At 39.3% G+C, this 18,398-nt stretch overlaps 1 protein-coding gene across 15 annotated transcripts in view; it reads left to right on the top strand.

Moving 5' to 3' along the window:
* lactbl1b (lactamase, beta-like 1b) overlaps positions 1 to 17,160 on the top strand; it is a 40,501-nt gene extending 23,341 nt beyond the window's left edge. For 7 of the 15 annotated variants that reach the window (XM_044023824.1, XM_044023823.1, XM_044023822.1 and 4 more), the window contains 8 exons: positions 932 to 1,010; positions 6,837 to 6,912; positions 8,631 to 8,802; positions 10,985 to 11,091; positions 12,367 to 12,524; positions 12,763 to 13,010; positions 14,118 to 14,223; positions 14,598 to 17,160. In XM_044023824.1, coding sequence (XP_043879759.1) covers positions 943 to 1,010; positions 6,837 to 6,912; positions 8,631 to 8,802; positions 10,985 to 11,091; positions 12,367 to 12,524; positions 12,763 to 13,010; positions 14,118 to 14,223; positions 14,598 to 15,576 — 1,914 coding nt within the window. In that variant the 5' untranslated portion in view covers positions 932 to 942 and the 3' untranslated portion in view covers positions 15,577 to 17,160. Of the gene's footprint in view, positions 1 to 812; positions 1,011 to 1,389; positions 6,151 to 6,836; positions 6,913 to 7,361; positions 8,409 to 8,630; positions 8,803 to 10,984; positions 11,092 to 12,366; positions 12,525 to 12,762; positions 13,011 to 14,117; positions 14,224 to 14,597 lie in introns of those variants that run through there. The other 8 variants (XR_006360275.1, XM_044023831.1, XM_044023827.1 and 5 more) reach the window with 8 other exon arrangements.
* Positions 17,161 to 18,398: the final 1,238 nt, after the last annotated feature.

Raw genomic sequence — 18,398 nt, 5'->3', positions numbered from 1 at the left:
TAAAAAGAAGGAGTCACTAACAACACATACTGTCACAGTAAAATAAGTGTGTATGCTCAGGACTTTAAAACCCAGGTGAACACACTTAGGGCCACATGGCGTAGCAGCAGCTAGTTCTGTTTGTGTAAGAGCAAAAAGACCAGAGTTAGTGACTCAGTCGGACCAAGGGCCTTTCTGTATGGAGGTTGCATGTTTTCTCTAGACTAAAACCACACAGAGGTTAACTGGACACTAAATAAACCAGTTGTTGTTGGCACTTCAATGGACTGGCCACATGTCCAACTGTATGTCAGCTGGGATTGGTTCCAGTGACCCCATGACCCTTTTGTGGAGGTGGTAGACAATGAATGAGTGAATGAACACACTTAGGCGAGTAATACCATTCCAGCTGCCACTGGTTGGTCTGCATTAGGGTTGGTGTTTTTTCACCGGTGTGTGAAATGTGAAAATCACACAACAACACTGTGGAGCTCAGTGATGTGCTTAATCCCTTTGACACGTTTGCACAAGCGCACTTTGCATTACCCTAATCACGTGACGGTTCGTTCAAGGGTTTCTGAATGCTGGTAAAGTTGCACTGTAAAGACAACATGTGGTTATTACGGTAATTTCACTCGCACTGTGACGAGTCAACGTCTGTGTGTGTCCCCGACACGCTACACACACAGAAAGGTGGAGAAACACAGCAGAGAGCAGCGCAACGCTCTCTCCATCTAGTTTTTACTTTGTTTAAGTTATTGTATGTGTGTTGTATTGACGCTTTAATCGTGTGGTGAACAGTGTACGAAGTCAGTATGTTTGTACAATGTTTGTGTATTTGTACATGCTTTGTTTGTTTGTTTGGTGACTTTTTTAGTATAGTTTACCAAGTTGTGTATGTGTGTGTGTAACGTGTGAGTGACCAGCTGAATGTTTTCTTTACTACTTTCAGTTTGCCTTGTGATGAGGAGCAGCCATACTCAGGTGGGAGACCTGGCAGAAGGAGAGGACGTCCCACTCACTGGAAACACGTATGTATTATTATTATTTTTTTATAGTACCTAATAAAAAGATCCGCCCCAACCGTTCCATTTTTTGCTACCCTTCCTCTGGGGTATCATAGTAATGGTACGTTATGATTAGACCACAGAAAAGGTTGAAAACTGAGTCTATTCTCATCCAAAGCTGAGCAATCAACCTGTACATAGTTCCCATTTTTTGGCCTGTTTTTGTACATTGAGACAAAGGCTCAAGTGTTTTTAATGTAAATATGTTTTAGACTGTTCAAATGTGAAACGCAAAATATGTTGTTCATGTACATCTGCAGTGTTTTTTTCTCAATAAAACTCCTTTTCTTTTTGTTTGTATCCATTTAAAATTATTTTAATTTAACAAGCAGTAATGTGTAAATAAATAGATATGCCAGATATCACTTTCCTCTTTATGGTTAAAGTCCACATGGACATTTTTAGGCTTTGGTGTTTAAGGTTAAAATATGGTCCTCATTCAATCACTTGTTCGCTTGATCAGACGGATGAAATTAATTTAATGAGCAATGTCCCGAGTTGTAAATAATAAGCTTTGTCACAAACATTAATGGCTATGCTAATGGTTATGTTTACAACTGGAAGATGAATGTGTGAATTAGTGTTGCACCAGAAATGAAGCAAACAACAAATTAGTGTGTACACCCAGGTCTTGTGTTCCCTGTGTGTATTACAGAGTCACTTGAATCAAGAGTGAATGCCAATTAATGAGGTTAATTATTGGCATTCACTCCTGGTCACTCCCTTTTGACCAGTGGAAAAGGGGTAAAACAGTATAGTGCATAATGAGTACAATCAAAAACCTGGGGTCGCGTGTACTGTGTGCAGATGAGCTCAGGAGATTAGGAGGAGGGCAACAGTGGATGAGGAGGTGGAACAAGAAAGGTGTGGGGGCATCTTGTGGGTCAGATGGAGAATGACTGTAGTGAGGAACAAAAACATGAAGACACCTTCTATTAACTTTATTTCATGTATTCACTCTAAACATAATGCAACAAGTAGAGGGTGCAAAAGTGGTCTCACACCTGCAGAATGTAACTACCGTTTGACATCATGAAAATAGAATGTATTCATTGTGACAGTTTTATAGCTCTCATCATCTTCACAGAATTCCCTGTATTTGGTTTATGTAAGTGTATTCTTATTTGTTGAAATCCTCTTCACATCCTGGAAACAAAGGAACAATCTGAAGGACTGTAGCCCTTGCTGTGCTGGGTACATAACCAATCATTTTGTCTGCATGTTATTCGCTGAAATACTGGTCTCCTATTTATTGATGGACCTGAAGAGGATTTCAACCAGAACCATAAAAGTGCTTCAGAAACAAATGACAGACATTAAATTAAAAATCACCCATTCATTTGTCTGCTGATGTTAATACTGAAGCCAAAGGATTAGTGATGTCTGCTTCAGTAATGATAGGAAGAGTGGATATTAATCATAGATTATATACTGGATTTAATGAATATAGAATTAATTAAGTGGAGTGGAGACCAAGGACATGGATTTTTCACAAATAAAAGAAGGGTCAGTATTTGGTTTTTAGTGCTTGATTTTGCTTTTCATGACACTTTTAAAGGATGTTTATGTTGCTGCATTGAATTGAATATTAATACTGAGGATGTTGGTCAGATGACACTTATAGCATTTGTGATTCACTTTAACGCATCAGTTCAATCATCATATGTTATCTTGCAAAAAAATACCTGCATCATAAATCAAACATTATTGTCCTTTCTGAATAATATCTGACCTCTATTATGATCAGTCCCTTTGCAACATCATGTTCTCCAGATACGGTGTTTGTGTAACAAGGGGATTGTTGTCTGCCCGTCTTATAGAGGACATTCAACACAGCATGTTCTCTCATATTACTGGTGATTGTGAATGTAATCACAATGCCAGTGAACACTGCAGCTTGCAATAAGCCTGCAACCCCATGCAATAATAATAATCCATGTGCACTAAAGACGGCTGCATATTCATTTCCCCACCACTTCTGCTGCAATAGCCCTGAGAACATTTAGTCTTTTATGTACAGATCTGAAGTGTTATGCTGCCCCTTGTATCTAAGCATGACGTGACTAACAGCGTAGCCTGTCACAGACAACAGTTTGAGCACTGATTTAAAAAAAAAAAATGTGTCGCTTCATTCTGAGCGTCTACTTGTTTTTGTATTCTGCGGCAAAGTCACCACGGCAAAGTCACAAATGTGGCTTTTTCTTTGGCAGCCTAAACTGGCACTCGCATCCAACTTCAACAGACAGTGGGTGCAAGGAAGGGTCGACAACAAACAATACCTCAAAAAAAATGTAGTTGCCCCCAAACCCTTCAAATATTACGTGCATGTCGTGTCTGTTTGATGATTGATAAATAATGATAAACTACAAGAATCTCAACTAAATAATGATATAGACCTAAATATTGTGTGTAACCTAGAAAAACATGTTTGTATTCTGCAGTAGCAACAAGAAGGCAACAGTGGACATGCACATTACAGTAATATACATGCAAGTAGTAGAAGTGCATACAAATGTAAGGGTCTCCAGAGACAGTATTGGGTATATCGTGCAAAAACCTCAAGGCACAATAATCATGAGCATTCTATGTTAAGATTTTATTATGACTTGAATGTAGGGCTGTATTATGTCCTACATCCAAACTGATGAAGGGACATGACAAATAAGGGCTGAAATCTATTATACCTGCCCCCTTTTAAACAAAAAAACATTTGTTATTGTTTTTTCATATTTCTGTTTTACTCTTTGTGTTGTATTTTGGTTTCCTTTAAATCACTATGACATTTCTTGTTATATTTTTGATACATTATCATTACAGGGGGTCTATGTCTCGTATTTTATACAAATATTAAAATTGTTAAAATTTTTGCAAGTAGATTTCCATGAATTGTACCATTCTCACAATAAATTACATAGAAAACATTGATTAGACAGCTCTCACACAAGCAGACCAGTCCTTAGTTAGACCGCCTCACCTCATTTCACACCTGCTACCTCCATTTGCGTCTCTAATTCTAGGCTCTACACGCGTTTAGTTCCACTGGCCATTTTTGCCGACTAATGTGTGTGTGTGTGTGTGTGCCATGTGTGTAATTTCCATAGCGCTTTGATCAACACTTAAGCTGTGTTGAAATAAGAGTTTCAAGTTTGTGAAAAATGTCAGGTCGTTGAATAGCACTAGTTGTCTTTCTGCTTTGTTGAGTGACCTTGTCATCCAAAAAACACAGACTATGCAAGAAAAAAAAAAAAAATATCACAGATACACACAAAATACACACACACTCACATTTTAGTGCCACAGCAGATGTGGCCATTGGCTGTAATAGTTAGTTAATCCAGAACGCTGGGTTTGCTCTGAGGAGGATTTAGCCATAACCATGATACATAACCATCTGTCAAGGTCCTGTTGCGAGCTCCCAAACCCACGTTGCACAGAAGTGGAATTGTTTTGTCTCTCTGCCTCAAGAAGAAGAAGAAGAAGAGGGGACTGTTAAAAGAATCCGGACTCAAGGTAAGTGCACCCGGAATTATTCAAGGACTAGAAAAGAGCTGTGCACAAGTTTTCATGTTTTTCCACAGTTTGGAGCCAGCATGTGACGCATTGACAACTTTAGTGTTGTTTACTGTTATGAATCCACCTAAAAATGTTAATTCATTATCAAATTCCACTTTAAATCAATGGAATCCTCTTCAACATCAGCTGTATACTTGGTGTTTAGTAATACAGTTCAATAGTTCTTGACTAATTCACCTCACAGTTGCATGTAAAAGTTGTTTTTTGTCTGAACGTCACATAATTTCAGTAAGTAAACACTATATTAATACATTTATTCATGTTTTAATGAGTGCAAATGTCTTCCTTCATAGCTCATTCGTCCACAGATACCTGAATGTCACACAGGAGAGAAAACCAGTGTCATTTATTTATTTACCTTACGGCTTTTGACGAAAAGCAGAATTATCCCTGAGCTTGTCCCTGAAGAAAATAACTATATTGATGGATGAATGTACCACAGTTGCATAGTTCATGTCAAAACAGCTTAAATAGTGTTTTGGTTTGTTTTCAAACTCTGAAAGCTGCATTTATTTTATCAGCTACTATGTTTCCTGATATATTCGGTCAGACAGTGTAAAGTAGTGATACCTCTACAACATTTAGAATGAGCTGCTTTTTCCACTATAGTCACCTGTTGGACTTTGTATTACCCATAGAATGTATGTCACAAAAATGTGTAAGATGTCGCTGATCAATATTACTGGGATAGTTACAATTGTGGCTACATTTGTACATTTATATACAAAAGTGTCCATAATTACAGTACATTACAGAGTGCTGAGGGCAATTACCTGGATAAGGAATACATTTACAGTGTAGATACATGCATGGATGTACTTTATTCAACCCTGACTGGGACATTGTGTCCATTCATTTTAAATAATGTCCCTTTAGTCAAGTCAATTAAAATAGCACATTTCATAAGATGAGCTGGTATTTAAAACCTAAGAGGACACAATAGACTAAATGAAATATGTCCCTATTTGTGCATTTCACAAAAATGTAACATCCCACACCTTTAGCCTGGCCCCTAAACAAACAACATGTTCACACTTAATTCATATCTGACCTTAAGCCATGTGTGTGTCAGTGTTGGCTTTTTCCAGCAAGTCCACTCTTTGAATTTTTTTGAAAGGTGCAGCAGAGCAGAATGGTCCATGCTCATGGGCTCTCTCCGGGCAGCCGAGTCCAACCGTTGCTCCCCTGAGTCTTGTTTAACAAGATTACTCTTGACAAAATGATGAGAGTGAGCAATAAACCATCAGCGGGATCATGTCCCTCTCCTTTGCTCTGCTAAATACAAACTTTTGTCTGACAGTGTGATGCTTGCAGGTCTCACTCTTTCACTGACACTCCAGTGTCACACACACTGCTCCAAACACTGTCAAACCCCACATGATGTTTTATGATCACACACCAGCATCACAATATAATGTTTGGTCTCAATCTAGATGAGAGGTCTGCAACCGCTCTCACAAGAGCCACCCCTCTTCACCCTAATGTAATTAATCTGGAGCCACAAAATCTATTTGACCATAAAAAGAAAACGGTAGGTTTAAAGTGTTTTGTATAAATATAATTGCTAAAGTTTGTTGCATTTTTGGAAATTTAAGAACTATAAAACTGTTGACAAAGAAAAGCACACAAAGTAAACACTGTTGGAACGTAGCATCTGGATCTTGACTTGAGGTTTCACTACTCACTACTGCTCACTGGCCCTATCAACCCCCCACGCAAGAATTTTGATTTAAAGATAAAACAAAATACTTGAATACCACTTGATGTTATACTCCACATAAAGGCAGGAAACCCAAATGCAGGACTCAGACAGTCTTGTCTTATCTGGTCCTTGTTTTGTCTGATTCTGCTTTGTCAACACAGTGTTTATTTTTTCTGTAAATACATTTTTTAAATGCACTTCATAAATAAACTTACCTTAACTTAGTATTGCTAATACTGTGAGTGAAATATTGCACGGACAATATCAAATCTTGCAGGTTATGAATAAGAAATATAAACAAAGTAAATACACTAAAAAATATTGTGTTTGTCACGCTGTTGAAAAAGTGCCACAGAAAGATTCTTGTTGCTATTTAATAGCTCAAATATCTGTGGATGTTGCATACAGAGAGAAGTGTCAGATAATGCATGCATGCTGGCTTCTGTATTGATCTTTCAGTGAGCAAGAAAAGCAAACATTTCTGCTATAATTGCTTGTTGTTTTTCTTGTTACAGCTGGTGGAGTAGAGCCATGGGCAAAGTGGGAAGTAAATTTGTGGGTGAAGCTGCAGTGGATGGTGTGCAAGCACAGGTAACACACACACACACACACACACACACACACACACACACACTAGTTTCCATGACTTCGGAGGACATTGCATTGACTTGCATTCATTTCCTGGAGACTAACTCTGACCTTAACTAATAATTACTATTGGCCTAAATCCTGATGTCTCCTTAACCTAACCCTGGCCTCAGCCTAACTTAAAACCATGTATTCACCTTAAAATGTAGTAATTTATGTTATGGGGACTTGATTTTTGTACCCATAAGGAAGACAAGACCCCATAATGTGACTATGTAAACATAGTTAGGTCCCCATAACATAAGATATACCAGTTACACACACACAAACACTCAGGGCACAAAACCTCCCACCTGCACATGCACAGGAACTGAGTTGGCACTTGTGCTAAACTAATGTGCTAAACCACTGCTTTGATGGTGTGTGTGTTTGTGTGTGCGTGTGTGTGTGCGCGTGTGTGTGTCCTGACTGGACCAGCTGCTGCTCTGCTCTGCTCTATCACAAGTTATGCAACGGGGATCAGAACAAGCTTGCTTTTCACACTTAATTTTCCACATGAAAATACATTACTAAGCTTGGGGGAAAACCATTAATCATTCATTTTCAGGTTAAATGAACGATTATCACTGGATGTATCCATGCTGCAGATGAATTACCCTCCTGGAATCCATAAAGTTGTCTGAACATTAATGTATATTCTGGAAACTCGGGGATAGGGACAGTGATAAACACAGTGAATATCATCTTATCATCCAGGACTGTACATTCAGTTGGTTTATAGATTTTAAGATTTTCAAACAACCCATAAGAAACAAATTAAATCATTAACTTATCCCAAACATATTCTTGTCACATAGTAAATTAATTACAGAATGAATTAACCGGAAAACATTTATTTTTTAACTGTATTTCTGTGTTTCTCTCTATATATCACAGTTGTTTATAAACACCATTCAATGGATTCTAATTAAAGGTTTACATAAAAAAAAAAAAATCATTGGTAAAGTGTAATTTTTAGAATTTTAAAATTCCGCTCCTGCGTGACCCAGGAGACACAGCCTATCGCCTTCATCTCCGTTTGTTTTACCCGAGTGAGAGCCATCTTTCCCGCTTACATGACTCGTGGTGGGCTTCATAAGGAAAAAGGCTGGACTAGAGTGAATTGATTCACAGAGATTAAAGATTAAGATTTCCCCCGGCCGCTTTGGTGGAGTAAATCTGGGGGATTATGATGTCAACAGCCCGTGGCTGCTGCAAAGGAAATTGAACTGTGTGGGATGAGAGTAACGATAACCCGGCGTTAGTGCACAGTCAGTGAGGAATTAGAGCCGGGAGTCCATGTCTGTGCCTTCACCTCTGTGGGACACCATCAACTGCCTTCAGGGAATATGACTCACTTTTACTAACTCTGAGTAAATGTTTCACATGTTGATTGCGTGATAAGAGGATTTCTGTGTCACTGGTAATCCACCCTGCTTGGGCCTGAGAAGCATCAGGTGGTGAGTACCATCAAGTACAACAGAGATCACTTGTGTAGTGAACAAGGCGTCAGGGATTTCTGCCTTTTCACACGGAAGTAAAGCGGTAGTTTTTAGGGGAATAGGAGTCTTTTTTTTTTCTTTTTTGTGAGATGCTGCAAACACTCATACAGAGAAGTACTATATAACCTTGTCATTTACACATTCAGTGTTAACCCACTGTCTGTGTGTTTGTTCTTGAAGCCACCACCTGCCGTGGCTGCTCCTGCAGCAGCTGTTAAGTTCGAAGGACTCACAAAGGCCAACAGGATGAAGGTGAAATGGACTCAGCTGGGTTTGGTGTTCTTCCTGGTTCTGTCCCTGGTGATGACAGGATGCTTCTTCTGGCAATATCAGCTGCCAAAGGTTCTGCCAGGTAGGAACCAAAGTAACTTCTGTGCGTTCTCACAGGTGGGAACAGAACAGGTGACACATCCTGTTCTGTTCTGTACACAACTTTTGTAAGTCGCTTTGGATAAAAGCGTCTGCTAAATGACATGTAATGTAATGTAACATCCGGCTGTGTTAGAGTGAATAGGGTTTTATCACTGTGTCATGTGTAGTGTTACACCAGGACCAACATACAATATAGGTGTTTTTGAGGAAGAGAGAGACGAATCTTCAGAAAACAACTGCAACATCTTTCTCATTCAAGTCTTCCTGACTTCTTTTTCCGGATGAGTTTTTAACCCAGACTGGGTTTATATATATATATATGTATATATATATATATACTGTATATATGTATATGAATATGAATATATATGTATATATATTATATATATACTTTGATGGTTCTAGTGTCCACTATTGACATCGATTGTTGTGTCATAGTTTTATTCTCAACAAATTATATACAATGTACATCAGCAAAGAATAATGACATGTGAATTCATTTTTTGCTTGATTTTAAACATCTATAGAAGTTGGAGTATTTTCCCTAAACCATAAATGAACATAATATCTTTTCATTTTATCACAAAACCTACAGTACAAATACAAATGCTTCATTCGGGGATTTCACTGTCCCTGCGACCCCAGATGTCGGATAAGCGCTTGATGATGGAAGGATGGCTTTGACTGTAATGGCAGGGGTATTAAAAGTTTTTATTGAAAAGATGAACGAGGACACATACAGTCAAAAGAGTCAAAAGTATAATATTTGCCATATCTGACATATAGAGGAGGAGAATTAAAAAGTGGCATTGAGTCTAAATATTTGCCCCTTTTAGTCCTTAAATTTTAAGTAAAAAGTATTAAATTACATTCTACCACTGGAAGCAGAACTGGTCTTCAATCCCGTGGCTTATGGAGAGAATAGAGATAAGTGAAGTAGGATGAAGCAGAATTAGGGTGACAACACTGAGGGATGAAGATTAAATACAAAGATGCAAGACCCCCATTGCAGTGCCTTACATCTACTATACAATGATCTGTTGTATTGAATTCTGGGGCCACCATTAATCATGATAATATTTTTTGTTTCATTAAACCTGTAAACAAGATCACGTTACTAATGGAGAATTGGAGGCACTCTTATGATAAATTGAATATCCTTATTTCACAAGATTATTTTTTTTTTCCTCATTAATCCATACAGGAAAGACCATGTCAGTCAAAACTGCCCTTAATAAATGTACCATTCTCATTTTAATTTAGTCAAAGGTCATTCATTCTTTTATTCATTCATCTTCTATCGCTTAGTCCTCCGCATGAGGGACACATCACACCTACGGTCAGTTCAGAGTGTCCATTTGAACTGACCCCCATATGTGGGAGGAAACGCACACATGGGGCGAACATGCAAACTCCATGCACAAAGACCTTTGTTCTGACCTGGTTGCAAACCCGGATTTTCTTGCTGCAAAGGCGAGAGTGCTTTAGTCAAAGCTTTCATTTCATAATCTAAGATTGAAGGCAACATTCATTAGGCCTGTGACATATCCAACCATGACTCAGACCTGGATAATCAGTGTACACACATCAGAGAACATCACAATGAACAAGTGGTCCTTGAAGTCTGATGTTTATTGTAATAGCGCAGCACACAGACGAAATGCTCAATTCTCCAAATCATGGCCCACATTCTCATTGTTCCCTAAAGAAAGTAAAGGTACATCAGGTGATACTATTACAGGGGAAAACAAGGCACTCTGCATGCTCTGATTCACAGATACCCATATGCACTAATACATCTTTTTATATTTCAAAAATGTAATTTTCGTGTATGATAGTCTCTGACAATGAAAATGTAAATGGGAGCCTCACACATATTGAAATATCACCGTTCCCTCAGAGTTCACAGTTGGCGCAGGCTGTGTCTCCTTTGATTGTACACCATACATCCTGTCAAATGATTTCCTGTAAGATTAACACGGTCCTTTAGCAAGCAGTGAAATATAATGAAGTCCCAACACCTGCTTATATGATGTTGGCTTTTGTGTCATTAATGTATTATTCTCTAGAGGGAGCTAAGATATCCTGTCCTGTAATTCTTTTTGGGGTTTTTTTTTTTCTTCCTTTTATTTGCCTTTTGTCTTTTGCCGTCCACCTGCCAGATGAAGGCAGCGGTCAAAGTGCCAAATCCGAGATGATGTGTCCCCGCTTCCCCGAGCCTCTCCCACTGAAGCATCCTATTCCTAGTCTGAAAGAGGCTCTGGAAAAGGTGAGAGCACTCGTTCATCATGCAGTTATACCATGCACTCACTCGGGTCTGAGGAAATGTACACGCCGACCATAATAATCCTTCACACCACACGCCTCTGCCATTGACAGAAGGAGATTATAGATATAGTGGATGAAAAAGTGACTGTCAGAGAAAAAGGTTGTGTGTGTTTGTGTGTTTTTCATTACTAATGAGGACAAGTGGAAGAAAAATATGAACATGAAAACTGTTTTCTGTGTATTATAAGTGCAGCAGTAACATTTTTTTTTGCCTTTCATCGCTACAGGGAACAAATACTAAAAGACTGAAAATGAATGTCGGACATAAACATTTTGATGTTTGTGATGTGAATTTTCTTGAGATTCTTGAGAGTAACTAACAAATTCATTTTAATGTTGCATCATGCAGTTTTGTCTGGGATTTACAGACTGACTGCTGTGGGCATAAAAACACAGAAATTAAAATGTTAACATTTATTTTATTCAGATAGAACATCATTTTTTTTTCTTTTTCTTTTTTAACCTGTCCTGTTCAGTACCCAGGACATGTAATATGGTTGACTGCAGATAGAACATCTTAGCTGCGTAGGACTATAATCAACATGGAAAAGATGTTAAATCCTTTTACCATATGATCCACAAAGTGAAAATACTCAATTTAATACATGGATTAAATCACTTAATTAAAATACTGTTGGTCAGTTACTTTGCCTAGTTAAATGAATACAAAGCTAACTTGTTTAGCAGTAACCCGAGGCATGTTTTTATGTGTCATTTCAATAGATTTATAATACTGATGCATTAGTGTATATGCAGCATTTTTAGTTCAGTAGATGTGGACTGCAAATGTGTGTCACGACAATATAATTCTGAGGCATTATATAATTAAAGGGTTCAGATGCAAATCTTTTACTCATTTATCCTAAAGAGAATATTATATACATTCAATTATAGAACATTAATCTGTGCTATCTCTAATCTTCTTTTCCCCCTCCCTATATTTCCTATACACAAGCACCTCACCATAGCCACACACACGATTTCCTCATATTGTACATGTGTATATCATATGAATGTCTATAATATGAAAAATAGTGTATGTGAATGAGTTTGATGATTTTGATTATAGGACAAGAAACTCTAAACAGACCCGTAGGTTGGGGTTAGGTGAACGATCTCCATGACCCTCTCAGAACAGGTGTATGGATGGAGCCATGCAAGGTCACAGCCTGCTGTAGCTTAAGTTTCAACTCAAACTCCTCATTTTCTTTTCCAGGTGGATGTTTTACTACGACAGAGCATCAACCCTATCAGCCTCCCTGCTCTGTCAGCGATTGTGATTTTAAACGACACTGTTTTATGGACCGGAAACTTTGGAAAGAGGAACGGCAGTGACCCACTCTCACAAGCACCCAATGAGTACACAATCTACAGGTGAGCGCTGCACTAAAGCTGAAAATAAAGAGGACTGCACACAAGAGAGCCTAATATGAGTATTTTTAGAACCTGTGGATCAACAATCAACCATTTTCCAGGAATCCAGCTTCTGTTTGGTTTTGTTAAACCTCTTTGTAACCTGACACGCCACGTCGCTTGGTACACAAAACCAACTGTTTGTTAAAGAGTGGGCACATTCGAAACGTAACATCGCTCTCTACTACTTGTCTCTCAGAATTGCCAGCTTATCCAAAATCTTCCCCACACTGATGCTGTACAAGCTGTGGGAAGAAGGAAAGATCGGCTCCCTCGATGACCCTCTGGAGAAGTACGTGGACAACTTCACCATCAAAAACCCCCTGGGGAAGACGCGAGACTCTGAGCTGAAATACGTGACCGATGGCCTGATATTTCTGGACAGCGGGGAGGTTCAGATCCGTTCCTCCTCAGTCACACTGCGTAGGATGGCCAGTCAGCTCTCAGGTGCATGGATATTCTAGTTTTATGGCACTAAATTAGGGCTGTGTTTTAACCATTGACCGTATATAAAATTGGACGCGTTCTTCCAGTTTGGAAGTCTATGGGAAAATTAGCCTAACTGTCACTTTTTCACAGTTTATAATGCCGGTAAAGATTTTCCTGAGGAGTTAATAATCTCAGTCACTAGATTCCTTCAATAGAACATGTCATTTTTGTAAATGATGTTGCCATAGACACGAGCAAAATAGACACTACAATATTGCACACTTGAGTGGAAACCAGTGTGATTGAAATTGAAATATGTTTGATTAATGGATCACAACTACATTATGCTACTCCTACTTCATTGTGCTGGTGTTATTGAGTTATATTTGTGTACATATGCAATATAGTTCATAAATTAGACCACATTCATGCAGAGTAAATGGCCAGGTTAATGAAAAATAATCATAATCTTTTACCAATTGCACTAATGAAATATCAAAGACATCTGTTTTAATAAACTAGACAAATTTCCCCTTGGGGTCTGTGGTGGTGGTAGTGGTGATGGAGGTTAATGGTTTAGAGGATGAATTATTCAATGTGATGCTCCTGTGAAGGCTGGGCAGTGATTTGTTGCTGTGCTATTGAGCAGCATGGATGGATTACATGTCTAAAGACATGCAACGTCCTGCTCCAAATTAATAAGTTAAAATGTTGAAGTTCAAGTGTGTTCCTGGGTTGTAAGTTAAGAATATTTTAGCTGCTTTATCTTGACACAGCCATTTCAAACTGGAAAATCAAGTTTCTATCACTTTGTAAACCACGCACTGCACATACCAGAGGGGAAAATCAATGATTTTACATCGATTAATATGAGAGATGAGAAGATGCCTGAGGCAAGCGGGGTCATAAATCTCTGACTGTTCCTCCTTGTCTCGGGTTATCATCAAGGCATTGAGTTTATAATCATGGCACATCTTGTTTGGTTTAAACCAATGAAAAAAAAATATGAGGAAAATTTAGAGAAAGTGTCTTGTGTGATATTTGCTGTTTTTATTCTGTAGTGTTTTTTATGTACTACTTAATTCGTTTTATATGTGACACTGTTTTGACTGTGGGCCGATCCAGGCCTGCCCAGGAGACTCCGTGCAACAAATCTACTTTGGAAAGGAAAAACACAATCTGCTATCAATCTGCTACAAGACGATGTCCTTGTCGCTGACCCAGGCACCAAGTAAGATGTGTTCCACTGTTTCAATATAATTGTATTACATTGCATGAACGTCTTCTTTGTTAAATTTTTGTTTTGTGACTCTTGACACAATTCAACAACTGGAAACTGTATTATTGTTAATACCCCAATGGCAGCAATATAATTCACAATTAAAATATGTCAAAACCTCCAGTGCAACAACAACTTTAAACATGTTACCCTTTTTTTGTAGATGGGCTGGTGAGGTGGGTTTAGTTTACCTTTCGACTGATCCAGGCTGCTGTAGTTTCATCATTCATCATTCATCAACAAACATTCTATTTAAATTTTCAATAGTAACAAAGTAACAAATTGTTTTTCAGAAGTTCTCTTTGTCCATACTTGTTTCTTTCTAGATGTCACTATAGCAACCTGGCTTTCTCTCTGCTTGCTCATGTAATGGCTGAGTGGGTAGCTGGCGTCGACTATCAGCGTTGGATTATGGACAACATCCTGGACCGGCTGGGAATGGAGGACACCGGCTTTGACATCACCCCTGGAGTGCAGAGTCAAATGGCCGTGGGAGTTTATTCTAACGGGAAGCCAGCTCCGCTCTATGACCTGGGCTGGTACCGGCCTTCGGGTCAGATGTTCTCCACCGCGGCAGACTTGGCCAAGCTCGCCATGATGCTGCTGGGTGCTTATCACCGCAAGCTGCTGGAGCCAGACTCACTGAAGATCATGTTGACACCACTCTTCAGGTGTAATGACGACTACTTTGCTAACCGCACGGGGACGCCATGGGAGGTGAATGAGCTGATGGGCTACGAAGTTTTGCGTAAAGATGGTGATCTGGACGGGTACTCTGCAACCTTTTCTCTGGTTCCCAGACTGAAGCTCGGACTGGTAGTGCTAATGGCTGGCAGCAGAACTCAGAACCAGGACGTGGTCACCAAGGCGTACAACTATATGATCCCAGCCATAGAAAAAGCTTTTAGGGAAGCCACGAAGGTCCTAACTGGCCCCCCAAACCCAGACCCTTACACCGGCTTCTTCACCTACAGCAATATTACCTTCTATGAGATCAAGGTTGGGACAGATGGAGTCCTGATCATGCAACAGTTTGGGCCTCAGATTGAAGAGCTGATCCCAGAAAAGTACAGGACAATAAAGCTCAACTATCTGGTCGACCGCGTGTTCAAAGTGGTGTTTGAGAAAGCATACCCTTGTGATTTACAGGTAGGCACGGCCTCAGTCTCCCTGGAAGCCCAAGACGGTCAATTATTTAACTTCTACACATTTGATAAGCGTGGTTTGTCCCCCGGTTTTGACGCTCCAGGCTTGAATACATATAATGTGGTCAGAATAGCCCGCAGGCCGTCTTTCTCGAGCTGAACATCTGCAATGCCATGGCCTAAAGACACATATGATGCTGTTGTGGGATGCAGAGAGACTGTGAATACCAAGAGACCAAATAAATCCATCTGTGAAGATTGTCAGGTCAGTGTATCCTCAGAAGTGCACATGCTGGGTTGAGACCTGGAGTTTTCTTGAAGACATTTTACCAAGGGGCTTATCGAGATACGAACACATTCTGACTTTAAAAGTGAAGGCTTCTCTTGGATGTGTGTTGAAATTAATTCAGGTAAAATGCGTGTAAGTCCAATTGTCGATACCTATACTACTGAGGATCAAATAAAAAGACGGAGTGAGTCTGAGTCCCAGAGAAGATCAAAGCTCTTCATTCAGAGAGAGCACAGCAAGGACAATGTAAAAGTCCATCTAACCGTGCCATGTCGTGCATAGACAATGCATACATTTACTTTTCTGAATGATGTTTGTGATTGTTTTCCTTGCACTTGCTCGTCATTACGTCTCATAATTGGCCACTCACATTATGATGATAGAGTGTCTGTGTGTCTCCAGTCTCTGCTCTCCTCCAATCTTCTCTTGAGTAAGAACAGCCAGCACATCACAACATGTGTTACAGGTAATTTATGTAATACACTGCATTTACAAAGAATCATGGACCATGAGTGCATTTTCACAAAATCATTATCACGTACAGTACATATTTATCTTGCACCTATGACAAAGAAAAAAGAGATTTAATTTGGCAGATGGAATGAGAGTATTTTCATGCCAAATGTGAATATGTATCTTGATTTCTGTTGATTAATTTATTGCCTACCGCTTTATCATCTACATCCATGAGGGTCGTGGGGGCCACTGGAGACAATCCTGGTGGACATAGCGCGAAAGGCGTGGTACAGGTCAGGGCCAACACAAAGACACAGCCATTTCAAACTGGAAAATCAAGTTTCTATCACTTTGTAAACCACCTGTTACACATACCAGAGTGAAAATCAATGATTTTACATTGATTAATATGAGAGATGAGAAGATGCCTGAAGCAAGCGGAATATAAATAAATCTCTGACTGTCCCTCCTGGTGTCGGGTTATCATCAAGTCATCGGGTTTATAATCATGGCACATCTTGTTTGGTGTAAAAAAAAAAATGGAAAAGACAGAGAGAACAGAGCGAGTGTATTGTGCACTCAAAATGATATTTGCTGTTTTGATTGTGTGGTGTTCATATGTACTAAAATCATTTTATGTGACACTGTTTTGACTGTGGGCCGATCCAGGCCTGCCCAGGAGACAAATGCAACAAATGTACTTTGGAAAGGAAAAACACAATCTGCTATCTATCTTCTACAAGACGACGTCCTTGTCGCAGACCCAGACACCAAGTAAGATGTGTTCCACTGTTTAAAGGAAATTGTATGGCATTGCATGAACATCCTCTTTGTTTTATTCTTGTTTAGTGACTCTTGACCCAGATCTGACAGGATTTGAGGAATTCAACAACTGGACTCTGATGTTTGTATTATTGTCATTAACGCCCCAAAAGCCCGACATCAGTATAATTCACAATTAAAATATGTCAAAACTTCCCGTGCATCAACAACTTAAAACATGTGTTACCTTCTTTTTGTAGATGGGCTCGTGAGGTAGGTTTAGTTGGCCTTTCGACCGATCCAGGCTGGTTCTCTCTCCGTGTTTCCTGTTTTCCTGTAACACAAAGACAAACACATAGAAGCAAACAACCGTTCACTCTCACACCTACAATCGATTTAGAGTTTCCAGTTAACCTCTGCATGTTTTTGGACTGTGGGAAGAAACCGGAGAACCCAGAGAAAACCCATGCGCACACATGGAGAACAAACTCTATGCAGAAAGGTCCTTGTTCTGACCGGGTCTCAAACCCAGGTCTTTCTGCTTTAAGGCAACAGTGCTTTTGATTTATATATTACGGGATTTTTGACGTTGCCATTGAAATGGGGTTACTGTTTTAATACCAGCGATCATGCACTGCCATATAAATAATATAGTTCAAACATTCTGGCTTTACAATAGGCAGCAATTAAGGATAGAGGGGCTGTTGATTGCCTGGGAAATACACTTTCCCTTTTAATCCCTGAAAATTGACTCCAATTCCTTCCTGACACCTCTAGTAATCCACACAAGGCGAAAGCTAATGTTTTTCCCTTTTGTGACGGATTGAATGTCGGGATGTGATGGAAATGGAGGAGCGACTGAAATCTTGATTGCATAGTGTTGAAGGATCAGGTGCAACGAGTGAGTGAGTCAGTGAGTGAATGTAGTGCTGCCAAAAATAAATGTACTATGTGTGCTTTATCCATCCATGAGAAAAACCCTGACGCTAGAATTCAACACTGCCATCTGACAGACCATAGAACCAATAATTGTGTTCTGATTGAAAGATGGAGGCGGAGAGTATAATTTGAAGTACTGAATCAGTATGACTGGAGAAATGCAGACAACATACTGTATACCATGTCCTGCTAAAATATCAGAGGTTTTTACAAAGGAAAGAAAGAGCATCGATAACACAGACATTTATTCAAGCTTTTTACTCAATACACAATAGCCATAATCACTTGTATCAGCTGTCACAGTGAACAAGAGTTTACCCATCAACTAAAACATGACAGGTAGTTCAACAAGAAACATGCACCACGGTTAGGACACAGTAAACGGTACATTCTTTTGTTTTTGATCCACTGAAACAACAACTTGATCAGGTTTTTTTTTTTTAGTTGCTTAGGAATACAGCACTAAACAATTGGAAAGAAAATGAGACAAATTGAGGACAACAGCGCATCATCCTTTAAGTGCCCCTCTTTCTCGG

This window comes from Solea senegalensis, linkage group LG4, assembly GCF_019176455.1.
Source record: "Solea senegalensis isolate Sse05_10M linkage group LG4, IFAPA_SoseM_1, whole genome shotgun sequence".
Classification (NCBI taxonomy): domain Eukaryota; kingdom Metazoa; phylum Chordata; class Actinopteri; order Pleuronectiformes; family Soleidae; genus Solea; species Solea senegalensis.
Note: the sequence above shows the minus strand (reverse complement) of the source record. Positions and strands in the feature narration are given on the sequence as shown.